We start from the raw sequence: 27,138 nt of genomic DNA on the forward strand, positions 1-27,138 counted from the left end.
TAGTCGGAAATTATTCTTACGAACAGTTGTAAGAATAGCCACTTTGTATAAGAATCGGCAAGTGCTGATTGGCTATAGGGCTCATATATGCTTACAGTTCAACAGTTAATAACAACTCCCAGTCCTGCTTTAATTCCACTAACAGCCTCTGCGGAGCTTAACCACAAATGTAAACAAACACTGCAGAGACTGGGAGACAAATTAAAGGAGCTTTGGCAAAAGGTGAAGGCTCAGATTTTTTTTAAACAATGGGGATTAATTGTAATTAATTAACTTTTGACCAAAAATTATTAAGCATCAACTTATTCATACACAATCCAACAATCATCAGTTCAACTTTAAATATGATCCATCAAAATCTTGAGGAGATTGAGATATTTGAAAATATTATAAAGAATGACCCCCGATGACCCCCTAAATGACCTTTGACCTCAATTTTCCGAACACCCCTCGTAACTCTCATCCCGAGGAACGTTGTGACCAAGTTTCATTATAACTGGCCATACACTGTACAAACAGGAGCAATTTGAAAATATAGGGCCGCGGCCCGTTCCACAAAAGACCCCTAGTTGATCTTTGATCTCAAATTCATGAACACCCTGAAGGTAGAACATCCATAGTACTATCGTGACAAACCCTCAACATTGTACCATGGAATCTGTAGGAGAAGAAACATTTTGCGTATTTCCACAAAATGGCCCATTACGGCCCACAGGTAACCTTTCAGGCGCGTATCCATAGGGGCGTTGGAGGCGCGCGCCCCCCGGGTGAGAAAAAGAGGAGAGAAAAAAAGAGAAGTAAAAGGAAAAAAGAGGGGAAAAAAAGAGGAGGAGGAGAGGAAGGAAGGGGAAAGAAAAAGAAGAAAGAGAGAAAAAAGGAGAAAAGGAGGGAGAAGAAGAAAACGCCAAGACAACGGGAAGAGAAAGAGGAACAGTGACATCATTACGGCGCTGATCCCTATATACACAGGGTAGCCAATGACTGATCAAGGATTTCGGAAGGAGCGTGTGCCTCACCCTACCCCTCCATTTTTGACGTTTCCATTTTCCCTCTCTCATTAATGATCTATATATACTATATATGGTCTATCATAACGCGTGTATGTGTATATACGCCATAAACAATTGAAGAATTGTGCTATGAAACCAACTGTGGCTGGTCTCGAACTCGACCGTGTCGTCGGGAGCATGACGCATTTCGGGAAGGGGGCGGCCGCCCCTTCAGCATGTTTCTTTATGATATCGCTAGTAATTTAGAAATAGAAAATGCTTAGATGCAACTTACAAGGCCTGGGAAGAGTAATTTCCAGCGATCTGGGAGGCATTTTCGGCAAAAATTTGCTTGTACGCTTCGCGCCAACGAATGGTCCTGGGTAGTGCCATTTCCAGCGATCTTGGAGGCATTTTCGGGCAAAATTTTCTTGTACGCTTCGCTCCAACTCATGGTGGAGCTACGCTTAGATAATTTGCATGCAGGCTTCGCTCCTCCCTTGGCAAATGATTCGCTACGCGCCTGTTCGAATTTCTAAAGCAAACAGCAGATATCACATCATATCAGTGACCATGAAAATGGCGTTCCAGGATGAACAGCCTCAAAACTGCCCGGCTTGCCCGAAAAAAATAACCAAACATTTTCGCGCGCCCCGCGCGCGTTCAGCATGCCAATGTCATGTAAGTAAGCATCGGTTATTACATCGCATGCCATCGTGTACCGTACGGTTCATGAAAGTTGCGCAGTATACCGCGGGATGCTAATATAAACAACGAAATGTCTTATGCAGATGGAGAAAAAGCATGGAAGTCCAATCATGTCAAAACTCTCTTTTATAAGGGCGTAGGAACCGGGGGGCTGGGGGCGCCAGCCCCCAGTGAAAAATATGGGGGGCGGAAGTATCGTTCCGCCCCCCCCGCTCCGCAAGTCAGAAAACCCCTTTTTCATTTCCAAATGAGAAAAAAAATCTCATTTGAAGCACCAAATTGCATCTAAGGCCAGGTGAAAATGCAAAATTCTTTACAAAATGGAGTGGGCGCTGAAGTGTGCTATATTGCACCAAATTGCATCTGAGGCCACCTGGAAATGCAAAAAAAAAATCCAAAGGGGAGGGGGACACCCCCTCCCCTTATACCCCTCCCCCAGGCCGGCCATCAGTCTTCAGCCCCCCACTCAAAAGTACCTTCCTACGCCACTGTTCTTTTACATTAGACATGGCGAATTAGGGACTGCAGCCCCCCCCCCCCGCCTCCTACGCCTATGTGTATAGTGTTCGGTTTCGGAAATATCTGCTATATTTTCATTTCCTTCAACCAAGTTTTATAATAGCCGTTATAAGAAGTTTTAATATTTTTACACCAATAAATTAACTGTGTCTGCATTTTCGAAAATTCCTTCACCAACATTCTTCAGCATACTTCCCTCTACTCGTGCAATTATTGACCGTTCTGTTAGGGGTTCAAGGAGGTTTTTCTATATTGGTTGTCCATAGATGAATTTTTTTGCAACATTATGGGTATGTTTTGAAGTGAGTTTATTCACGAGAAATGTGAATTTTCAAATTCTGAACAAATAATGGGCTTAAAACCTTGAAAAGTGGGGCTGACGGGTATTGTGGGCCGCGACGTAGAATCACCTACAAAAGCAATGATCCACAGGACATGCGATGAGGTCGAACATGATTTGTGACTGGTGACAATCTTCAAAAAGGTTATGGATGGAAAAAAAACTATTGGGAAATACTTGGTTATCAGGCAAAAAGTCTACATCTGGTTGGTCATTTTCAAGCCCGAGAAATGCCATTTCCGCGGTGATCTGGGGGGTATCAAAACCAGAAATTTTCTTGTACGCTGCGCGCCAACCGATGGTGGCGCTCCGCTTAGATAGTAATTCGCGCCCCCCGGGTTAGAAAATCCTGGATACGCCCCTGCCTTTGACCCCAAATTTCGGACCATCTCTGATGGCCCTATACCCAATGGTCCTTGTGTCAAAGTTTCATGAAATTCCATCAAACACTGTGCGAGTGGGAGGAGTTTTACCAATTGTTGACGGATAGAGTGATAGACGCTGCACTGTAACAATAGCTCACACCAGCATGCTGGTATGAGCTAAAAATTTGCATCAAATTTTGACTTAGCAACCATCATTTCTTTAGCATTTAGCATAATAGAGTATAAAACCTCCTTTACAGCATCATTTGAACCTCAAATTAGCCTATATTTCTTTTCATTGGGGCGAGCAGCGAACATTTTCATGCCACGGGAAAGAATGAATTATCACCTACTATTCAATTTATTGATGTTACACACAAAAAATGCATATTTGTCAGAAAATTTTGGGTGACAAAAGCCTTTCTAAGTGCCACCAGTTTACATTTAGGCATCACCAGGATTCCAAAACAATTCAAAAAGGGGAGGGGGACACCCCCTCCCCTTATACCCCTCCCCCAGGACGGTGATTCGTGGCATGGACCAGCATTTGCCTTCTCAAGAGTTGGGAGCTATGTAAATGTATGAGCATGAGGATTTACAGTTTAACACCATTTTGCAGTTACAGGCTGGTTGTAAGAAATTTATAACCTATGAGAAATAAAATTTCTTGAGAAAGATGATCCGAACTTTGTTTTATAAATATTTTAGAAAATTACACCTGGGAAACATTTTTTTTGAAGTAAATTAACACCACCATTGTACACTTTTGTCGCACCAAATTGCATCTGAGGGCATTCAGCAATAGAAAATTTTCCAAAGGGGAGGGGGCACCCCCTCCCCTTAGACCCCTCCCCCATATCACTCTAATGCCACTTTGGCCCCTCCCAAACAAAGGCCCTGGATCCGCCAGTGGGTGGAGGGGGGGGGGGGTCGAGGGGCCGATAACCATCATGGAAGAAGTGCCTAGGCGTTTATATCATCTGAGGATAAACACACCGAATTTTAAACATAAATTTGTTTGGTTCAATTTAACTGCTGATATGTTAAGTTACTTCAAGTGGGCAGCTGGTTTTCAGAGGTTTTGATTTGCGAACTAGTAACTAAAAATAGAAACATTCCATATTTACTTGTTTTTTTCCTTCTTTCACCTGGCATTAAAATCGTTGCATGTGTATATAATTGCCACAATGTAAGTAGAGTAATATTTGGGCATCAAAAAACATTCTCCGGACAATAATGCATGTTTTGAAATTTGAAAAGGAAAATGGCTTCTCGAGGTTTAAACTTTGTATTTAAAAAGCTGAATATTCAACACTATGATGTAAAGCAATATTGAGTTGCATTTAGATGTATTTACACATTAGAAGTGGTATTTCGTTCATTTACATAATTTTGTATAAGTGTAAAAATAACAAATAAACGTTTACGATGCGATATGAGGAGCAAATATATAAATAAAAAAGTGGAAAATCAAACAAGTGTGATTTTATGTTAATTATTTTTAATTGTCTTTAAATCAAATGTAATATTTGATAGAGGTGGTCCGTGTATTTCTCAGCCTAATCAACCCGATTAAGACTCCCTAAACGTGGCGAATAAGCCCATCAGCCCCTGTATTGGTCGTAAGTAATGTGTTTACGATGACCACGTTTCTCCGTATATATTGGTGTAATCATGGCGTTTACGATGATCAATGCGAGAAGTTTACTGCTGGATTCAAACGTAAACTCCAGATTAACGGTCATGTTTAAGGTAGCGTATCTGTTGTAGTTGTGACCGGAAACGTAAAGATTACCCTTCCCTGAAACCGCACGATTAAGTGAGCTTCACCGTATTTGGATGACACTTGGCGTTTACGGTCACCGCGTACTCGGTAAATAAGTCATCGCGAACGCGGAAAACTCACGCGTTTAAGTTGGGTCGTAAGCTTACCTTAATCACTAGTTTCAGGAGTGGAAACGTAACGGAAACAGGCTGGAACTCGGAATTTACGTCGCAATTACAGACCGAAAACGGCGATTTAAACGCGTGTTTTTTCCCCGTGTAATTTATAGTGGTTATGGACACTTCAATATTGTCTTGAAAATCAATATATTATTCAAATTATTTAATAGAACATATCTCAGGAAGTAAAGCCCATTATAATATGAAGGTAAAAAACTTTGAAATTCCACTAAGTACTGGTTCTTGTCAAAATCACTTTACATTTGTGTGTCCGAAATCCTTAGTGCATAAGCTTTGTACAATCTCGTGAAGCATATAGCGTATGCATATGAACTATGTACGTGATCTAACACTGTAGCTACATACCCGTACGTATACGTCCGTCAGTTTCAACCTAGTTTCCTGATTGCGCACTAGAGAAATCGTTGTTGAATAAGGAAGGGTATCTCAAAGTAGCCTACCATAGTAACCTTTAGGCTAAAGCTGTATGTATACAATGTAACGTTATTTATAACTATAAAAAGGAGAAACTAGGGGCAAATAAAATTGTGTCTCACACGTACTGTGTTACAACCGTAAAAACTTCAACGAAAATTTGAAATTAGGGATGACAGCAAAATGGTTCTGCTATCACTTGTAAATATTCACAACAAATCGAGACGTTTCACGTTTGGTGGAGAACAATATTGAGCGAGAGTTATATGACAAATGAAGATGCATATACTGCTTCCTTGAGTTTGATATTCATGGCAGCTATTCTTGCTCGAAGAGTATCCTTAAAATCAAATACAAACCATGGAAGGGTATTGCTGTCCCCTCCTCCCTCCTCCCTCCTCCCTCCTCCCTCCTCCCTCCTCCCCCTCTCGTCATTAGTGTATAAATTTAGTAACAAACGTTTCCCTGCTATAGTATATGTAGTATTGCCTCTGCCTCGGTCGGATAATTATGAATATATTTCTTATGTTACTAAGTTTACTGAAGAAATGACTCATATTTAAAAACGTATTACAAATAAAAGTAAACAGTATATAAATGTTACCCAAATACTCAAATCAGGACGTATGGCACATCAGTTCTACGACAGGTTTTACTGGGTGATCACGGTTATACATGAAGTAGTGGATGTGTTTCTCAAAAAATCTTTGTATATCGGATTGATGTCTGCACAATTTGGATATATTTCCTGGTTTTGTAATATAATTCCGATACTGTCACAATTACCTTAGATTTACAAAGGCTTGATATATTGCTCTGGCATTGTATGTTCATCAACACTTCCACAAACATAGTTGGACACAACCTCCCACTTCCAGGGCCATTCGATACCAGAACCAATGTTCAAGGATTGAATATAACAATAAAAAGGATTTCCATATTATTGAAACTAGAGGTCATTGAGTCAATGATATTTACACCAATACAAAGGACATCCAATTAAACCTTGATTAGGTAAGTATACAGTAAATACGGTTAACATATTGTACTAATCAATGAAGGAAATAAGGGAGGTGGGCACTGGCGGATCCAGGGCCTTTGTTTGGGAGGGGCCAAAGTGGCATTAGAGTGATATGGGGGAGGGGTCTAATTTTCTATTGCTGAATGCCCTCAGATGCAATTTGGTGCGACAAAAGTGTACAATGGTGAGGTTAATTTACTTCTAAAAAAATGTTTCCCAGGTGTAATTTTCTAAAATATTTATAAACCAAAGTTGGGATCATCTTTCTCAAGAAATTTTATTTCTCATAGGTTATAAATTTCTTTAACTGCAAAATGGTGTTAAACTGTAAATATCATGCTCATACATTTACAAAGCTCCCAACTCTTGAGAAGGCAAATGCTGGTCCATGCCACGAATCGCCGTCCTGGGGGAGGGGTATAAGGGGAGGGGGTGTCCCCCTCCCCTTTTGAATTTTTTTGGAATCCTGGTGATGCCTACATGTAAAATGGTGGCACTTAGGCTTTTGTCACCCAACATTTTCTGAGAAATATGCATTTTTTTGTGTGTAACATCAATAAAATGAATTTTAGGTGATAATTCATTCTTTCCCGTGGCATGAAAATGTTCGCTGCTCGCCCCAATGAAAAGAATTATAGGCTAATTTTAGGTTAAAATGATGCTGTAAAGGAGGTTTTATACTCTATTATGCTAAATGCTAAAGAAATGATGGTTGCTAAGTCAAAATTTGATGCACATTTTTTTATGTATACTTGACAATAACAATGCCGTTTTTTCGGACGCTTGTGCGGGTCAGCGGGTTTGGGTGTTAGAATGCGGGTCTAATTCCCGCGAATGGCGGGTCAGTTGGGAGCTCTGCATTTAATTTTAAACCAGAAAACGAAAAGGTTTAGACTAGTCTACCACTGCTATTCCTCTCGATTATTTTAATTTCCAATAATATGATTTAGCGGATGTTCGGAAACACTTTTTGGCTCACCTTTGGGGGGGGCATGGCCCCCCTTGGCCCCCCTTGGATCCGCCAGTGGAGGTGGGTATAGTGCAGGAGCTGGTGACAGAAAGGAATCCAGCACTCACCCCTACACACGCACGCACACACACGCTAGACCTCATTAAGTGTCAATTTGTATCCAAGTTGTTCCATTTTGAGTGCATGAAACATGTGTGTGTGCGACTTCCATTCGCTGTTGATTTTGAACTCTTCTATGTAGTATTCTTTCTTCTTTGTTAATAGACTGTACTAATCAATGAAGGAATTAAGAAAGGTTAGTTACCGAACTCGCCCCTCACTACAGTATATGGGTCACGTGTCACACGTCGGATGAGACAGCTATCTACAACTAAAAAACCTATACTTGCACAAGTACCTCAAAAGTATACTAAATCAATATATTGTACTAATCAATGAAGGACTAAAGAAATGTGGTTGATAGTTTGAACTTAACTCTGTGTCTGCTTTCTTGTTTGTTCTTCACCACTTCCCCAATGATATTGTAGCGTGACGTATTACGGGGTATAGCATCCCCTGACAATACTTTTGGTAGTGGAGTCTCTCTTTTGTTTTCACCATGCTCATTGACCTGTTTGTATTCTGTGCGTGTATTTGTGCCTTCGGTTACTGTTATTTGTCATACAGCTTCTGAAGAGGATTCTGCTAGGATCGAAACGTCAGGCCCACTTACTTTTACACATGTTTCGTTCTCGAAATCTTCCTTCGTGTAACATGTTCTTGTAGTAACATGATTTTCAGATGTTGTCCGAGTGTCTCGAATGCATTTTTGTTTAAGATTGAGGTATTATTAGAAATGACTGGAAAATTGCGAGAGTGATAAATGAAAGAAATACAGACATTCACTACATATGTACTGTAAAGCTTCTGTGAAAACCTATACCTAACTGCATGTCCTCGAGATATATTTCGGTGTAGCCTACCTCACAAAAGCTGCATTTTAAATAAATGTTTAGAGGATTGATTCGCATTACGTATAGAAACTCATAACCTCTAATTATGCATGTTAGTACCTGCAGCAAAAATAAAGGTTGGATGGCACATTGCAAAGATCCTCGTGTAAAATGTAGTTTTACTTTCTGAACAAGTCCCAAATACATGACGTACATGTGAGCATGCGTACATGCTGTAAATACGGTGATACGACCGTAATCGATGTTGGTGACCATATAGCCATATTGGCCGTTCACTATATTGATATAGCGGGGAACATTTGAATGTGCCTCAGGCGACGAATGTATTGTATTCAAAGAAAAAGAAACTATTTTAACGTAAGACTCCAGCGGTACGTTAGAGTTATAACTGACATACTTATGTAAGGTACTAATTGAGATGGCGAAATTAAACAACCTTCTATCATATGAGCAAATTATGGCTGCTAAGAAGGAGCATGAGGGCAAGGGGAGAGGAGATGTAAGGAAAGGAAATAACACCGTTATCTCGCGCAAGAAATAGCACATTTCTCAAATAAAAGGTTACACGAGCTTATGCAGCCTTGCTGCTCTTGTTTTAACAATACAGCAACCCGTACACAATCCTACGAAACTCTGTTTGTAGTCATTGCATACAACCAATGTATCGTTCATTAATCTTTAGAGTGGTGTGTCATTCGCTATTTTGGCTACTCTTTACATATCACGTTTTATGCTAGACACACTCGAATCACAAGCGTCAAGGCGAAGCGTCTTGCAAATATGATACCGTATCTAGTATCTGTCATTTCAAAACGCACAAGATAATAACGCGGATGCTATAACACCAAGTTTGTTCACATTTCTTCGAACTTCAATCACCTCCACCGCCAACCCCCACCATCCTCTCTACCTCCATGGCTCTCCCCTGCAAAAAGGAAAACAAAGTTATTGTATCCTTCAATTGATGGAACCACATCTGACATTTTTACCCCTCTCTAACAACCCCCCCCCCCCGCACCCTGTTCTCCTGTTCTCCTGGTAACCTTCATTACCTTTTCACACCAAAGTACATTTTTCAAAAATAAAATCAGTTTGCTACCATTTAACGTTATAAAAATTGGTATAGCAAGACATGAACCTTTCTATTAAATTCTCAGCACATTCAAACTTTAAACATTCCTTACATATCTTTGTCACTATATTTTCCGATCGACTCGGTTTTGCCTGATGATATCCGGGATAGTCATGGTAATAGAGGTTTACGTGTACTTAGGTGCGTTTTACTGACAAGTGGCAGCTTTTGTACTGCAAGATATATGGTACGGAATGCTTAAATTTCTAGAAACTAGTTTAATGCCTTTTTATGTTGGTTGCGCCAATACTTAGGCCAGGTTGACAAAATTTCAACGGCTGAACGAATACAATTACGAACAAGATATCAACATAAAGTAAATCGTTATACTGTTCACAACTTCAATATTGTTAAATAACATAAGAACTACGTTTGGTTTTTCACCCTTGTAGGTTGACGCTACTTTCTTTATGGAATCATTTCCCCAATTTTTCTATCGGTTTACAGATTCCATCGGTTATGCGAGAAGTGTTGATCACCCCAGTCTTATTGAAAGTATCTGGCAGAAATATCTAACTCGTAAGTGAAGCAGTTAATGCTTTAGTAGAAAATGTATTTAGTAAACTAACCACACATATGGAAACGTTATCTTCTCTGCTATGTAGTTCTTTTATGATGTGTCTTATATTGTGGTTTTTGCCCACATCTACTAATTCATGCTATTAAATACTGTTCATTAGCACCGTCATTTTTCCACGAAAATCCATGTCGGAAAGGAAGTCTTCAAAAGAAAAGCAAATGTCGTTTTCCAATAGAGAATATTCCCAAAACACCAAATTAATAATATTATCTAATAATAAGGAATATTATATAAATATATATATATATATATATATATATATATATATATATACATATATATATATATGTATATATATAAATATATATATATATATATGTATGTATATGTATATATATATATATATATGTTATTACATGTTATTTAACAATATTGAATATATATATATATATATATATATATATATATATATATATATATAGTGTCTAATGTTGTTTAACATGGTCTCCTTGAATGAAGATACAATGTTACCACTGTTTCTCTAGAACTGATGTAACTCCCATCTACGCCACTTTAAGCTGCTCATCAGAGCATTAATATCTTATAAAAAAGATGTTTTAGCTCATTCTGTGCATCATAACTATACATATCTTACTAGTTTTGTATTGAAAACCCCCCAAAAAAGCTTTTAATTGTGACCAAAATTGACCTTGAACTGCCCAAAATATTGGTAAAATGTGATGTTTGAGGGCGCTGTTCACAGGCATCGTTGGGCATATGACCCAGTCTTTATGCTAGTGGACCACCCTCTTAATTGTTAAGCACCTGTATGCTAATGCTAAGAACTTGCTGTCATTTGAATTACTCAAATCGGCTTGTGCAAGCAATTTCATACATACTGTATGAACCAAGTGATTTTTGCAATTTTTGGAGTCGTCAATTTGAGTAGATAACACAAAATACACAACTTTTGTTTTGAGTTTTTCAAAATAGGGTTAATACACTCCTGAAAAATGGTATTTAAATACAAATTGAAATTTACCCACAGGCCCAAGTTGGACCCCCAATTAGGGCCAGAAGTGAGATTTCTTAAGTTTGAGGACGCTGTTCGTAAAATGTACGACCCGCTTGACTTTTTTTTTGCACTTTTCCCGTACAACTACCACTGGACAAGGATCCTATGCAAATTAAAACTCAAACATGCCTTTGCTTGTGAATATAGGGCACACTCAAAGTAGGGCCAGAAATGGCCTCTATATCATTTTCTGCAATTTTAATTACTTGTTACGAAAAATTGAGACCGTACATTTTCCTCAAAATTAGCTAAATTCGAAGACTGGGCACATGTCTTCCACAATATCTGCAATATCAGACATAAAATACTTTACATTTATGCAAAGATATCTCCAAACTTGACACAAATGTAGGGCTCTTAAAATGCAATCTGGATCGGGTTGCTAGGCGGGGCCGTATCCTAGCAACCAAACAGTTTTCAAAATTTGTTTTGCCCAATTTCATCCTTTGAGACATATGGCAAGACACAGTTTCAATTTCAGGCGAATCTGGGGGGGGGGGGGGGGTCGACGTGGAGGCCACTGTTGATTTAGCATGGATTGACCCATATATACTGAAAGCCCATGCCTGTTTTTAAATGACATCCATTAAAGGAACATGTTAGTGATAAATGGGATCCAGTCTTTCCGGTCATATCATTTTAGGTTCCTTGCGTTTTGCAAAGCAAGGAACCTATGCATTCAACTCGGCGCCTGTGTGTGTGTATGTGACGCTTGACTTGTGTACACGATATCTCAATAAGGAAATGATGTATCATGACCAAACTTGATGGGTGGATAGCCCATAGTGAGAGGAAGAACCAAATGTCCATCGATGTTGGCAGTTATGCTATTGTAATCCAATAGTCGACCTGCATTTGGGCGACCTTTTTGTGGCCATATTCCGATTTAAATTGTACATAAGTTGACTCCTCTGCAACCTTTGTGTGCAAAGTTATTAGAGATCAAGGTTTCGTTTGGTTTCGTTAAAATTCTTAATAAGAACAGTTAGGATGATTCTGTGAGTTCTGTAAAAAAAAGCCAACTCTTGCTCATATCAGTCACCTGGCCCTCAACAGGTTCTCAAAAGGACAAACAGTTGATTTGTGATATATATTTTGGCAATATTGTGTGTGTACATCGGATCACATAACAATGTTAGAACAGTGCTGCTTCCTTGTAAATATTCCTTACAAGCAAGGAACCATAAATACTTCGTAGTGCCCTTGGGCTCCTGTTTGTCTTTCAATCGCCCTAAGCCTTGTCCTGTGATGAATGTTAGTTTCTGTGATAGAGTGGTTGAAATGTTACCCCGTCCTGCCAGAAAATTTGAGTCTAACACTGACTTATGTCGAGAAGCGACGTCAGTGCGGCACATTAGTCAGAATCGATCAGATCTCACTCTTAGCTTGGCCATGAGACAATACACAGGAATGTGAACAGACTGTGTGAATGGATGTGCACACAAAAGATCTCACTCTAAGCTTGGCCTTGATACAGTACACTGGAATGTGTACAGACTTTGCGTATGGCTGTGATTCCAAAACTTTGTTATTTCAGAACAACATAATTATGAAGAAAACCTAGTTAGGGAATTCTAGAATGTTTTACATCTTCAAACGATTGCTAACTTTTAACTTCACTGGGAATTTTTCATCTCAATTGCTATTTTACTCTCAGAAATGTTACCTTTCCTCTCTACAATGTAGCTTTCCAATGATAGTGTCTCTGCAGCTCCTGAAACGATGTGTCGCGATGACGTCACAGTCGCCCATCGGTCTCCACTGTTCAAAATGTATTAGATGAAGTTGGCATGACGTTAACATTTCCCTTCTCCTGTATCATAGGATAGAAAATCCCCGAACTACAGTTGGACTGTCACTATGAAAAAACAAAAAATACTGTATGGAGTTTTTTTACATATACCCAATAGGCTGCCAAAAAATTCCTTTAAGGAAAACATACGTTGTATAGTATGCGTACATTTGGTATTGGGAATGTTTCTGTACTAAATTCGTTTTTTCTATGATCACCGTTATGATGATTTTAGGCAAATGTACTGAACATGGAATTGCACCTTCTTTAAACGGCACACAATGAAAGAAACTGTCTATATTGTTGAAGTTTTTTCTTTTTTACTCAAGGCTATTTACGGGAATTTTCTTAACAAATTGACAGCTGGACAAACCTGCAGATGAACTCATAACTACACAATCAAGGACTAGATGAAGACATGAAGGGCAACTCGTAAGTCAGTTTCAGACCATTTACTTTTCTCTTTAGGTTCCACAAAATGGCAGTTTAACATAAGATTAACCATTTTTGTCTTCTTTAACTCTCTTGTAAGAGATATCCCGGTGGATAGATATTACTGATTTATATATTAAATTATCTGCGCTTACAAGTATAAAAAGCCTGTGTATATTGTCCATGCTTGTAACACCCAGCATAGAGTTTGGCATCATAGGTTTATTGGGCTGAAATTGTCTTGATATCTACTTTTCATGTAAAATCATTGCACCTCCTAGGAATAAAATATTCTTTCCCAGCACATGTTTGGTTTCAATGATAATCATAACCTTTGTAGTCATGCAGGCAGATGAGTGTGTGTGAAACCTTGCTTGGAAACAGGATATCTCTAGAATAGAAGTTTGGACCAATATCATATTTTGTGTGTAAAAGTACCAAATTGAATAGAAAAAGCCTACTGCTTTTAGAGGTCAAATGTCATTAGGGGTCAAACTGTGAAACCCTGTAATGACGATATCTCCAGAAGGGAAGCTTGGACCAATCTCAAATTTAGTATGTACAGTAGTTGTGTCACATTGAGTTCAAGATACCTATGGATTTTTGTGCAGGTCAAAGGTTGGGGTCACCATGGGTCAAATTGTGAACATCGTAAACACAATATTTCAAGAAGGGAAGCTTGGACCAACCTCTTATAAAGTATGTAGTTAGTTCAACAATCCATTTGCTTTTTGCGGAGGTCAAATGCCACCAGTGGTCAACTTGTGGAAACCTTGTTTTATAATCTTTTGTATCTCCCACAGTGCAGCCTATGATATTACATGTGTGTTACGCCTCATTAATAGGAGAGGCTGTTGGCAATTGGAAATTAGCTAAAGGGCATCCGTAGATATGAATCAAGAAGTTTCGACCAAATCTCCATTGACTTAAGTGTGTCGGTAACTTACTGTACGTTGCTGCATACATGCCTGTGCCCAAAGGTGTGTAATGAAACGTTGTACTGTTTGTACATGCTTAATGTGTTGGAATGGCCGATATCAATTTGAATAATCTATATATGTTACCTTTGCTACTGTACCATTGTTAAATTTTCCGGCATATTTTTGCAATTGTCAAGATTCTGTGCAAAATAAAATCTTTAGGTTTGGATGTAGTAACGTTGGGGAAATGACCAGGCGCTGTTTACGAAAATTACAGTAACTATTGCCTGGTTTGATGTTTTAGAGGCAAATCAGACGCAAAATCTTGGGGACCGGGGAGGGGGCTTAACATTTGATTGACGCATGTTTAATGTATGGCTTATACAGTAGGTGTACCACATAGGGTGGAAGAAGCCAGTTGTCTTTGGTAGCGATCAATCTCTATGTTGAATACAAGAAAAGTTTTCATCTCGGTCGTCAGGTGCCAATGTGAATATTGTTGTTATATAATCTCAATGCTTTTTGCTTATATTGAGGTATGCTGTTCATCATGGTCATACCCTACAGCCTTGTGTGTCACATTCATATAAGATTATTGATGTAGCATCATTGACACCACACTGCAGGTTTGCTGTCTGGTTATTAATAAAACATTGAACCATCCATATGCAACAACAACACAATGTAGTATACATTTTGAAAGTTAACAGAATAATGTAATTATTTAGATTCCCTATTTTTCTCATATTTTTAAGAAAGAAAAACAGATGCACGGAAACGATGGGCAGGAGCTGTTCTGACACGACCCCTTCACGCTTCGTAGACTGTCTGAAGTAAATCACGTGACAATGGAGCTGACTCCTGATCTTCAAGGTAGATGCCTTAATCTTTGACTTTGTCATTTGTGCATCTTTACTTCCTTTTGGTAAAACATGTAACCTCCTCCCGCTCTGTCGTGTTAATAACAAATAGAACAGTCACAAAACTGTATTATCAGTAACGAATAAACAATTAAGATTTAGGTGTTCCCATGTGTGTCACTAATTTATTGTTCGTCAAATTTAGTCATACGTGGAACATTTACACATATTGTTTCTGTTTTTTGTTTAGAGAAGAAACAATTTCTGATAGCAGGTCTCAGGAGGACATATAAAGGCCAATATGATGCGATTCAACCCCTGCCATATATAAAAGATAGACTTTATTGTGTGGACAAGGTCTTTGTAGAAGGGGGCGTTGAAGTTTGTCTGGCACCAGAGATAACGCCAGGCACCAGAGGATCATGGGAGCGTTTGGAATCTTACAAAAGTATTTATACTGACTTTCGGTTAAAATCCAAGAGACGCATTTTACAAGGAGAGCCCGGGTATGGTAAGTCGACGTTAACCCTTCAGCTGGCCTACGATTGGTGTAATGACGTATCGGATTCCCCGATGAACAATGTAGAAATACTAATTCTTCTTCGGTTAAGACAACTTGGAAGTGTAAAGTCTCTCTACAGGGCGATTAAGTCATTTCTTCTCTTCCACGAACCCCGTGTTAGCAAACATGATATTGAAAAGATAATTCACAGTTGCTCGTCCGTCCACATTATTTTGGATGGATATGACGAGTATCCTGGCAGGGACAGCAATGATAATGACGATGTACACATGATCATCAAGATGGAACTGTTTGCAGACTTTGATGTCAGCTTAACGACAAGATATCTTCCAGAATGTCTTAGAAAAGAAACTAAGGGGGCCAAACTAACAGGGTTTGATGATAAAGCTAGGGACGAGTACATTCGCAAGGCTGTAGTAAGTAACAACGATGAGGCAGTGGAAGAAATAAAACAACAACTCTATGAAAACTCCATCCTTGCTGATCTTTGCCAGGTGCCTCTCATATTCGTGATGTTTGCCCACATGGCTCATGATCAGAGAGACTTCATGAAGTTCAATTCTGTCACACAGTTCTTCAAACACATGATTAGATGTTTTTACGTCCATCTGAAACAGAAATATGGCGACAATAGAAGCAACAAGTTCTATCTTCATGAAATGGAACATCATGAGCTAGACAAAATAGCTTTCGAAGGATTAAACAAGAAAAACCAACAGTTGTCATGGATTAAGACTGAATTTTGTCAAAGAGTCGGGCCAGAATCTTATAACCAGTATATTTCAATTGGCATTTTGGTCGAAGAAGATGAAGTGAGCGATGATTCTACTGGAGATAATGTGTTGTTTACAACGATGGTCCGTTTTTATCATAAACTATTCTGTGAATGGTATGCAGCCCACCACCTTGTCACCATTCTAAAGAACGCAGACAATCTCTCTGGTATGCTCAGGTTCTTACATCCATTTGATCTTCAGTACCTGTTTAGATTCGCCTGTGGTCTGGATCCTGATGCTGGAAAGAAACTCATCAACCATTTGAATGGATTACCAGACGGGGATAATTTTGCCATTCTCTGTATCCTGGAACAAACTGGTGACGTCAACGACATTATGGATTCGGTGAAAGAGCTCTGCTCGGGTGACGTTGAGATAAACAAAGACGACAGCGCTCTTCTTCAAAGATCGACGACACAGTTGCTGGAGATTGCATCTAAAAATCATGTAAGTTAGCTAATAAAAATAAAAAAATCTTTTCCATTTTTTCCCTACACATAATTTAGGAACTGTTTACTACTTTATAATGGTTTTCTTTTCTTTATTCTCGAGTCTATTCACAGTCATTGAAAACTATTATTTCAGCCACTTTAAATAAAAAAATTGTACGTTTAAAGAGCACGGATGGCTTTCCAAGCTAATGAATAGACAGTGGTGTATTGAGAATAATTGCATATGATGTCATATATTTAAACCAATCAGAATAATCTCTGCATTGCCAAATTACGCTTAAATTCTAATCACACTGATGATGAATTGAGAATATTGAACATATACTTCAACATAAACACATGGAGTGTTAATGTTTGGAATTAGGGATGCACCGGATTCGATTTTTTTTGGATCCGGCCGGAACCGGATTTTGCCGGATAGTACATGAAATCCGGCCGGATAAAATCCGGCCGGAACCGGATTTTTTCATTACACAAAAGAAAATCATTAATGAGAAGTAGAAGTATGAAACAAGGAGCAAATCTTAGGTGAGGTATACGCATATCATAAAGAAGGTGAAATTAAGACCCCATTTATGAGATTAAATATGACTTGAAGTGGTGTAATCTACATTCTTTAATAAAATAACTACAATATAATTATTGACAAGCTTGATACAGTATGTTAATTTGTTTGATGGAAAAATACTGCATACTACCTATGAAGTTTTTTTAAAAAAAAACCATATAAGAGATTGTATCACACATAAAAATTCACAGAAAACATGAATGCCAACAATAATGGGAAAGTAAAGATTCAATGGAACAGTATTTTGACTGATAAGTATATGAATGGTCTATTTTAACTCCACATCATTAAACTGATGAAGCTGCAAGAAATGATTTCACTGCAAACTGTATTTGTTGTATATAGCTTCATATTATTACAGTAGTTGTATTATTTTGGTTGATCTTTAGAAACAGTGGGTCAGACCATTGAGAAAATTAAATTAAACATGTTAAACCTAATTTTTCCTTACTTTGAATGTTTTTACTAATTTTTGTAAATAGTTTACATTGATTTAAGTTAATACCAACACCTTTTTAAGGAATAATTCAGACCAGATTTTGAAAAAGATCCGGCCAGATTTTGAAAAAGATCCGGCCAGATTTTGAAAAATATCCGGCAGGAACCGGAACCGGATAATTGCTCACTATCCGGCCGGATGGTCCGGCCGGACCGGATATCCGGTGCATCCCTATTTGGAATTTCAGATTCTTTTGTTACGAATAAATAGCTAGTCTTCCAAGACTTTAAATAAATGTTAAATGCTTGGAATGATTGAATTGAACCTGGGACAACAAACCATATATGTTGGAAGAAATTGTCTAATCGTTTAAGTTACCCCATTAACATAATGTAACATCAGTTATCATTAATACCAATACATGGTCGGTAACCGATAATTTACAATGGGGTGATCGAAACAGTCATTGGGCAGTTCTTCTATCAAAAAAAAACTGTATAATTGAATTAAAAGAGCAGAAAAGTACACCAATTAAAAAAGTATCATTTCACACATTGCATGGTAACACATTCATTAAAATGTGTTGTCGATGACATATTAGTGATGTCACCGATACAGTAATACATCATCATCATCATTCCTGGTCGTCTGACATTACTAATTCAAATTGAAAAAGAATCGTATGTTAATACATGGTATGGTATGGTATGGTATGGTAATACATATCAGGAAATGTTGAGAGAGGTGAATGATCAAAGTGTATTCTTTGTAATGAAATATGTAGCCTGTTATCTTCTCAACAGTATTACTAGCAGTATTTAGTATGATTGATATTTGAGCAAATACTTAGGTACATATACAGTATATAGGCCTACTTAGGTATATATATATATATATATATATATATATATATATATATATATATATATATATATATATATATATATATATATATATATATATATATATATATATATATGCATATATATATATATATATATATATATATATGTGTGTACATATATATATATATATATATATATATATATATATATATACATATATATATATATATATATATATATATATATATTGTCATCGAATGTATTGTCATCGAACCAAACTAATGTAGTAACAACCCGTACAGGTAGTGTAGTGTATGGTCATTGAACCATACTAATGTACTGTAGTAACAACCCTTACAGGGAGTGTAATGTATGATCATCGAACCATATTAATGTAGTTTCAGTGTAGCCTCAAGCCATGTAAGGAGCTATCACCGATAGAGTTTCCTGGTGCAGGAGATGTCACTGACAGCGAGAGGTTTATGTTATTAACACACTGTTACAAAAACTTATTCATACAGTACGAATACTGGCAGCCAGGATGCATGTGCTATGTCGCAATTTAAAAAAAAAAATCGTGAAAAACGTTTCTCCGTTTTAAACGAAAACATTAGAACCGTGAAATCAAATAGTTAGAGTTAATTCTGTAAAGGAATAATTTCTCTCCTGTAAACGATTCATACTGTTATCAGGTTACATTTTTACTTCTATTGTAATTAATTCATAAGTGGCCAACCCATTTAGTGTAAATTAATACCGACACGCTTCAATGAGTGTACTTTTTAAAGAAAAGTCACCAAGGAAAGAACCTGGGCCCGAAAACCAAACTACCGAACGACTGATCCGCTCTCAACCCCAGTTCCCTTACATCGACACTGTGACTGTGTGATCTTCGTCGGTGTGTATCACCATTCCCTCAAAAGGGAACACCTATTTATTATACGTTCAGTCTTAGTTTTAGTAAATGCTTCAGAGCTAAGTCAACTTTATATACCGACTGTGTATTTGAGTAAATAGTGAGCTATGTGACGTTAATTTTAGCCCAAACAACAACAGTTTTTAGCCAGTAAACACATGCTTTGATATAAAATGAAGTAACTCTACCAACTTCTAAATTAATTAGAAACATGATGCGCATAATTCAACACAGAAATCCCCAAACGAGAATGTAACCCGCATAGTTTTGGTAGCACTTTTTTTATTAATATGCAAATTGAACAGTGTCCGATGTTTGTTTGTTGATACAGATCGGTGATAACTTGTAATTGTGCATTCATGCAAAGGTGTTATAATACCCACTATTAAAGACAAATTATTCATTATTGGCGTCATGCAGTTTATAGTGCATTCAACTGTTATTCTATATACAACCAATGCTGAGTGTTAATTTACAATATAAAGGCACTGTTGTATGTCCATAACATCTTATTTTCAAAATGTCACTATTAATTTACAGGGTCTGTTTTGTCTTTGAGAGAGCTCCCTGCTATAATTAGGCAGCTTTTACAGAGAGAGAGGGAGATCCCTGGTGTTGTTAGGGAGCGGTCACAGACATACTGTAGCTCCCTAATATTAATAGGAGCTGTCACAAAGACGGTTGCCTGGTATAATTAGGGAGCTGTCACAGGGAGGTCCTTGGTATAATTAGGCAGCTGTTACAGAAAGAGTTCCCTGGTATTATTTTAGAGCTGTCACAAACAGAGCTCCCTAGAATTAATATGAGCTGCAAAAAAGACGGTTGCCTGATATAATTAGGAAGCTGTCACAGAGAGGTCCAGGGTATAATTAGGCAGCTGGTGCAGAGAGTAATCCCTGGTATTTTTAGGGAGCTGTAACAAACAGAGCTCCCTGGTATTAATATGAGCTGTCAAAAGACGGTTCCCTGGTATAATAAGGGAGCTGTTACAGAGATAACTCCCTGGTATTATCAGGGAGCTGTCACAAACAGAGCTTCCTGATATTAATATTAGCTGTCACAAAAAAAGGATTCCCTTGTATAATTAGGGAGCTGTCAGAACGGGTGCACCCTGGTATAATTAGGGAGTTGTCACGGAGAGAGGTCATTGGTGTTGCACTAAGCCCCCCCCCCCCCGTCATTACCAATGTTTCGTTTTTGTTGCGTAGAAGTATAGAAGACGCGAATATAGCATTGTACTGGATCAAAGTATAATTAATAGATAACAATATCAGCTGATCAGTGATATGGTAAACTGTTTGTTTGTTATGTAAATATCGAGTGATGGTTTCTGGAAGGCTAAATAAATACTAAGAATTGTGTAACATACGTGACTTTTAGTGCGCGATGATTGATGTGATGTTGGAGTTTTAAATCAATATTCTCATTTGTATCGGCGTTACAAGGGAAATATGAAAATAATTTTACCCATTCCCCTCTCCCACAAACAAAACATATAACTTTGTATTGACTCAAATGCTCTTTACCACTGCAGGTACAAAGAAGAAATGCATATATTACACACACAGGTTGCATTTGCAGAGACCAAATCTTGGAATATCAGTCATTTGTGCATATTCCTCAATTGTTTATCAGCTCTTAATTATAATTATGTAATGTTTTATTGCAGATCCTCAAAGTGCTTGTCTGGTTTCAACATTCTTGGTGTAATTGTTGTGGACAATTGTGACAAATTGGGTTAAATTGATATTTTCCTGTCAAGGTGGAGGATGGTGAAAGATGTAACAACTGATTGTTAAAAATAGCTGAATTATACCATTATACCATTGTAATCACTAGAGAGGTAGTATCTATATATATAGGCAGAGTGGTATTGAAGGTGAGGTGGGGTTGCGGAAAGACCCCTGGTTAAAAACCACTCCCTTTTAATAAGATAAATGCAATATGAAATGTATAAAGAATGAGACATAACAATACCATTATTTATATCTAAGATACAATGTGAATGCACGTCATTACACATGTGATTAAATGCATACAATAGCATACAGACTTTACTTTATTAGTATTATTATTATGATGAATTATAAATAAGTTATGAAAATATACTCGATCTTTTATATTAAGTTTAAGACGAAGCATTTAAACAAAAAAGGAAACTTTAATACTTTGATCTACAGATTCATGTAAACTTTGTTATTAACAATGAACAAATTAAGATTAAACCATGACAGTACCATATATGTAGAAGACCAACAAAACAATAAATTCCCTTTAGAAATCGAATGATGGCTTTTGAAAGAAGGGCCATTACACCCTAAAAATCTCTACCAGACAGGGAAGAAGAAGGTGATATTTCATTCAAAATTTACAACCGTTCTAATTATTGTAGTGCGCATACACGCTACAATATTGAGAAAACTAGCCCGCTCCATCATCCGTTGGTCTGTTTTGTCTTCGAGAGAGCACCATGTTATAATTAGACAGCTGTCACAGAAAGAGAGCTCACTGGTATTGTTAGGGAGCGGTAACATAGAGGGTTACCTGGTATAATTAGGCAGCTATAGCTGTTACAGAGAGAACTCCCTGGTATTATTAGGCAGCTGTCACAAACAGAGCTCCCTAGAATTAATATGAGCTGTCAACAAGAGGGCTCCCTGGTATAGTTAGGGAGCTGTCACAGAGAGGTCCTTGGTATAATTAGGGAGGTGTCACAGAGATAATTCCCTGGTATTATTAGTTAGTTGTCATAAACACAATAACCTAGAATTAATAGGAGCTGTCAAAAAGAGTGCCCCTGGTATAACTACGGAGCTGTCCAGAGAGCACTCCCTGGTATTATTAGGGAGCTGTCACAAACATAGCTCCCTGGTATTAATAGTAGCTGTACTGGATCAAAATATTAATAGATAACAATATCAGCTGATCAGTGATATGGTAAACTGTTTGTTATGTAAATATCGAGTGATGGTTTCTGGAAGGCTAAATAATACTATGAATTGTGTGATATAAGTGACTTTTAGTGCGCGATGATTGATGTGATGTTTGAGTTTTAAATCAATATTCTCATTTGTATCGGCGTTACAAGGGAAATATGAAAATAATTTCACCCCTTTCCCTCTCCCACGAACATAACATATCGTTTTGCATTGACTCAAGTGTACTTAACCACTGCAGGTACAAAAAAGAAATGCATATATTACACATACATGCTGCATCTGCAGCAGACTAAATCTTGGGATATCACTCATTTTTGCATAATCCTCAATCGTTTCTCCGATTTTAATTATAATCATGTAATGTTTTATTCTACTAAATGCAGATTCTCAAAGTATTTGTATGTTTTTTAACATTCTTGGTGTCATTGTTGTGGACAATTGTGACACTATATGTTAAATATATTTTTCCTATGAAGGTGGAATATGGTAACACCGGATTGTTAGAAATAGCTAAGAGCAGGTCCATTATACCATTTTAATCACTACAGACTGATTATCTATAGGCAGAGTGGTAGCCCATATAGTGGCATGGTAGTATATATTACACAGTCATAGTTAGTTTCCACAGCTATCTGCTCTGTACGTAGGCCTATATGGCGTGTATTACGTGTTTTGGATGATGATGAACCAGGGCCAGGAAATCGACTAAGGATATTTAAATACACTGGAAGGTGTTTCATTTGTTCAATGATAGACTAGTTCTACATTGTATTTGTTAGATTAATCTGACATTAGGCCTTCGGTGTAAATCACCGTATATTTTGTACAATTTCGCTAACTAGGCAAGGATCATATAGAAATTAAAGTAGGGAGAATGACGTCATGCGACATATACTGAAGCCACTCATCCAACTGGTGGCGCTTTGCTTGTACGGGAAGACAGTACCGGCGCGTAATACCAAAGCTACGTCTTTGACGTAACTAAAGTGATAAAGTTGACATAATTCATTCAAAATGGTGATATCGTTGTGCCGCATTTGGGTGACAAATATGTGGTATTTCATAGTTTCATAGGTAATTCTTAGGAAGCGATAGTAGAAGCAATTACATAAGACTATAATTACTTTACTAGTATCGTCTGCTCAACTGATGTTGTTATTCACTGGACCCTGGATATAATTAGCCTAGGCCCTAGACCGACCACGGCTGTCCTTTCGGATGCGATATGACTAGAGCCTAATGACAAAAAATGTTTACACCTCATTAACATTAAGACTGGATCTCTAACGGTATATCCACATGCCAGAATAGCGTACTGTGTGTGGAAAGGGAGTGGGGAGGACTGAGGAATGCTTGTTCACGACATTTTTCAGGACAACTATGACACTATTTGAGTGGATCACTGAAATAATACAAGCGAGAAATTTTTTTGCCATATGTCTCTCAGATACCGAAATTGACACTTTTCAGACATTAAAAGTTGCACAGACACTCTACTTACTCGATTCATTAGAGGAGATCAAAAAAAAGTGTCAAAGTTGGTTCTTAAATCAGGAGTATAATACATACTATTCTGGTCGCCATAACATGTCTCTGTTGTGCAAAGTACACCTACTCTTTCAAAAAATGGGTAAAATAAAATTCAATTACAAAGTCGAATGCACAATGCATATGTGAAAGATTTACAAATTATCTGGCTTCTTTCCGAACACTTCAAAGCGCCCTCACTTTTTTCAAGGCTTCACTGCTTAAACAAACGGCGATAAACTGTGTCAGCATTCTTCCTCAGTTCAATTTCTATGACGAGGATACAGTAACGTTAACATGGTGTTCAAGTTGACCAATCAGTGTCCAGGACTGGGTATTCTTTGTGACGTCCGGAACATGCATATATGTTGTTAATGACAACCGTTAATAAGCTTGGTTGTCCAATTAATCTGTGATGGTTTTAGTCATAACTTCTTTGCTTTTATTGCAGGCGCATACTAGCTAGAGTTCTGTTCATAAATATAGCCTACCATTGGTCTACTGTACGTTAAAGGACCAAGCGCCGAACTGGCTTATCCGTGACCGAAATAACTTCAAAAGGGTTGCTGTAACAAAGACCCCTCCTTTGAATATCAATTACAACTAACTAAATTTCACCTTCACTGCGCACTTCAATGAAACGTATTTGTAAACAGTTGTTCTAGTTATTTGTAGATTTTATCACATATGCAGACTAGATGTAACATTTACCTTCCTTACACGACATCTTTGTGTGTGGCTTTTGCTGCTTGGGTGTATCAAGTCTGTAACATATGCCGTTTAGATGACCAGAATGAAACTAATCGGTGCTGTTAGCTCCGGAATTATATTTTGTTAGCCTATCTGTTTTAGAAAAGGCCAATTTATTAGGGAATTTTTGTTTATCTTGATGGCCCTTTAAAGCTGCCCTAAAAAATCACCGGGACGCATCTAGAATATGTTCCTCCTTTCCCAGTGAGAAAAAAAAAACAGCTTCGTTATCCATCTTTTTTAAACCAGATGATTTAATACAGGGGTTCCCTAACTGGGGTGCATGAGCCCCCAGGGGTTGCGTGAGATATCTCTGAAAGTCAAACCTAGATTACTTTTTGTTGAACTAAAATCTGATATCTCATATAATTCATTAAATGTAAAAAAATCGTACCTACCGACAAACTCTTTTCGCGTACCATACGCATATATTGCAATAGTAGTGTGATAAATAACTGAATTATGAAACAGAAACAGGCCGCATGACTTTGGTGAAGTTGGTGTACGCATGACAGTACGTCGTGAAGATAGAGAGCTAAACTTTAACTTAATCTTTTACGAAGCACTATGATGCGTATCATAGTATAATAATGAATCAGATCGTGTATCAAAAAGTTGGGGGTTCGTGGACAACTCTGAAATCCACAGGAGGTTTGTGGGGGATAAAGTTAGGGAAACACTGATTTAATACGCAATGGAACTGAATCATCTTATCTTCAATCTATACAGATATACAGTATAGTCATATATCGTAATAATGATAATATCAACTAACTATGAAACAATTAACTGATGCCATGGGCAAAATTTCTTAAGATCGTAATATTTGTTTGTTTGTTGTGTAAACAGTGACTGTCATACAACGGTAGCAAAGTACGTTATAATTTTAGTTTGTGGTACAGACCAAGTAAATAGCGGTAACGGTAGGCGAGCAAGTTCCTAAATAGGAAAGGTAGGTTACAGTATATGGGAAAATATATGTTAATATTAATAACATTTCTTTGTTTAGTAAGTTTATGTTGACGAAAGATAGGTACGAGAATAAGTATATTCATATTAAGAAGCAAAACCGAACAACATTTAAAGAACGGGAAGCCCTGTTATTTGAAAAGTCCCCTTTTCTCATGTTCTGATATGTCACTAATGAAACACGTTTCGTTTTTTTTTTTTTTTTACGGAAATCACTTGTTTATACGACTGAAAAACATATATTGCTTTAATAGTGTATCATCAAATTACAATAGATGACACGTTATTGATCTAAATGTTACTGTTAGCTGAACTCTTGGAGCTGAGTTTATCACAGTGTTTTCATCAAGCCAATGCTTGTCAAGTCAAGTCACAAGTCTTTCGCTCATGTCAAGCGTATAACAGCAGCTTATATAGTCATTCGAGATGTAAGCTACTGAAATCAACGACCGATGCTTAACGAGACATCTTTATCAAGTGTCTCAGGTCCTGTGAATGACGTGTTTCAGTGAGCTCTTGTTACAATGCTATGGAGGCAACTCTTTTCTACAAGAGTAGTCATATACACTGGACAGCAACTGAAGTAATATTGTACCATAATGAAGGGCAGGAGCAGAGGGGTAGCTAGGGGGGGGGGGATAGGCCCTCAAGTATTTGTCTGCCACCCCAGTCATATACACTGGGCAGTAACTGAACTTCAGTGTAAAACCGGACCGGGTGTACTTTTACTCTCTCAATACGCAAATATGACGTTAATACAAAATCAAAGATTTACTTACTCTGTACAGAGACTAATCTTGTATCATAATGGAGGGCAGAAGGGTCTATAGGAGAGGGCAATAGGCCCTCAAATATTTGTCTGCCACCCCTTGAAAATTGAAATTATCGAAGCTGGAATAGAGATAAACATTATAGTATGAAACATTATTGCCTAGGTTTCCTTTTTTTCTGTTGGTTTTATCTGTACCAGGTGTCAACATCCGCTCCGACTGTTATTACCAAGTACGCAATATAATATCTGAGGGTTGCTCAGAAGGAACATTGATCCCAGAATTTTTTTTAAAACATTCTTGGTCGAATTAACCCTGCTTATACCTCGACTTTTGACTATTATTTTCGAAAACAAAAACGACTTTACATGTTGACATTTTGTGGTTTTATTTCTGATATTTGATTTTTCTTATAGAACAATTTAGAATGATATCGCAACCTTCCACGCTTTATAGAAATCGTAACGTTTGTCATGAAGTTTTCACGATTATCTCGAAATGTCGTCACCAAACGTTTGCTGAAAATATGAATTTCATTAAAAATGGAACATTTGATTACCTCGCATTGTTTGGCTGACAAAGGATCCAGCCGAATGACTCAGTGATGCCTTAAAGTAGCCTACAACCGTAGATGAGTGGACCTGGTGTCCTCGACACTGAGGAATGTCTTGATCTAACAAGTGAACTAA

General features: G+C 37.7%; 1 protein-coding gene and 1 long non-coding RNA gene across 17 annotated transcripts in view; one reads left to right on the top strand and one right to left on the bottom strand.

The window, feature by feature from the left end:
- LOC139970059 (uncharacterized) overlaps nt 1-27,138 on the top strand; it is a 351,315-nt gene that overhangs the window by 146,097 nt on the left and 178,080 nt on the right. For 2 of the 14 annotated variants that reach the window (XM_071975679.1, XM_071975677.1), the window contains exons 2-5: nt 9,824-9,895; nt 13,093-13,195; nt 14,871-14,988; nt 15,226-16,721. In XM_071975679.1, the coding sequence (XP_071831780.1) occupies nt 14,964-14,988; nt 15,226-16,721 (1,521 nt within the window). In that variant the 5' untranslated portion in view covers nt 9,824-9,895; nt 13,093-13,195; nt 14,871-14,963. Of the gene's footprint in view, nt 1-9,823; nt 9,896-13,092; nt 13,196-13,998; nt 14,176-14,870; nt 14,989-15,225; nt 16,722-21,163; nt 21,770-27,138 lie in introns of those variants that run through there. The other 12 variants (XM_071975686.1, XM_071975681.1, XM_071975680.1 and 9 more) reach the window with 11 other exon arrangements.
- Nucleotides 1-27,138, bottom strand: part of LOC139970094 (uncharacterized) — a 379,126-nt gene that overhangs the window by 109,910 nt on the left and 242,078 nt on the right. The gene's annotated exons all lie outside the window — the stretch shown is intronic.

This window comes from Apostichopus japonicus, chromosome 7 (assembly GCF_037975245.1).
Source record: "Apostichopus japonicus isolate 1M-3 chromosome 7, ASM3797524v1, whole genome shotgun sequence".
NCBI classification, from domain to species: domain Eukaryota; kingdom Metazoa; phylum Echinodermata; class Holothuroidea; order Aspidochirotida; family Stichopodidae; genus Apostichopus; species Apostichopus japonicus.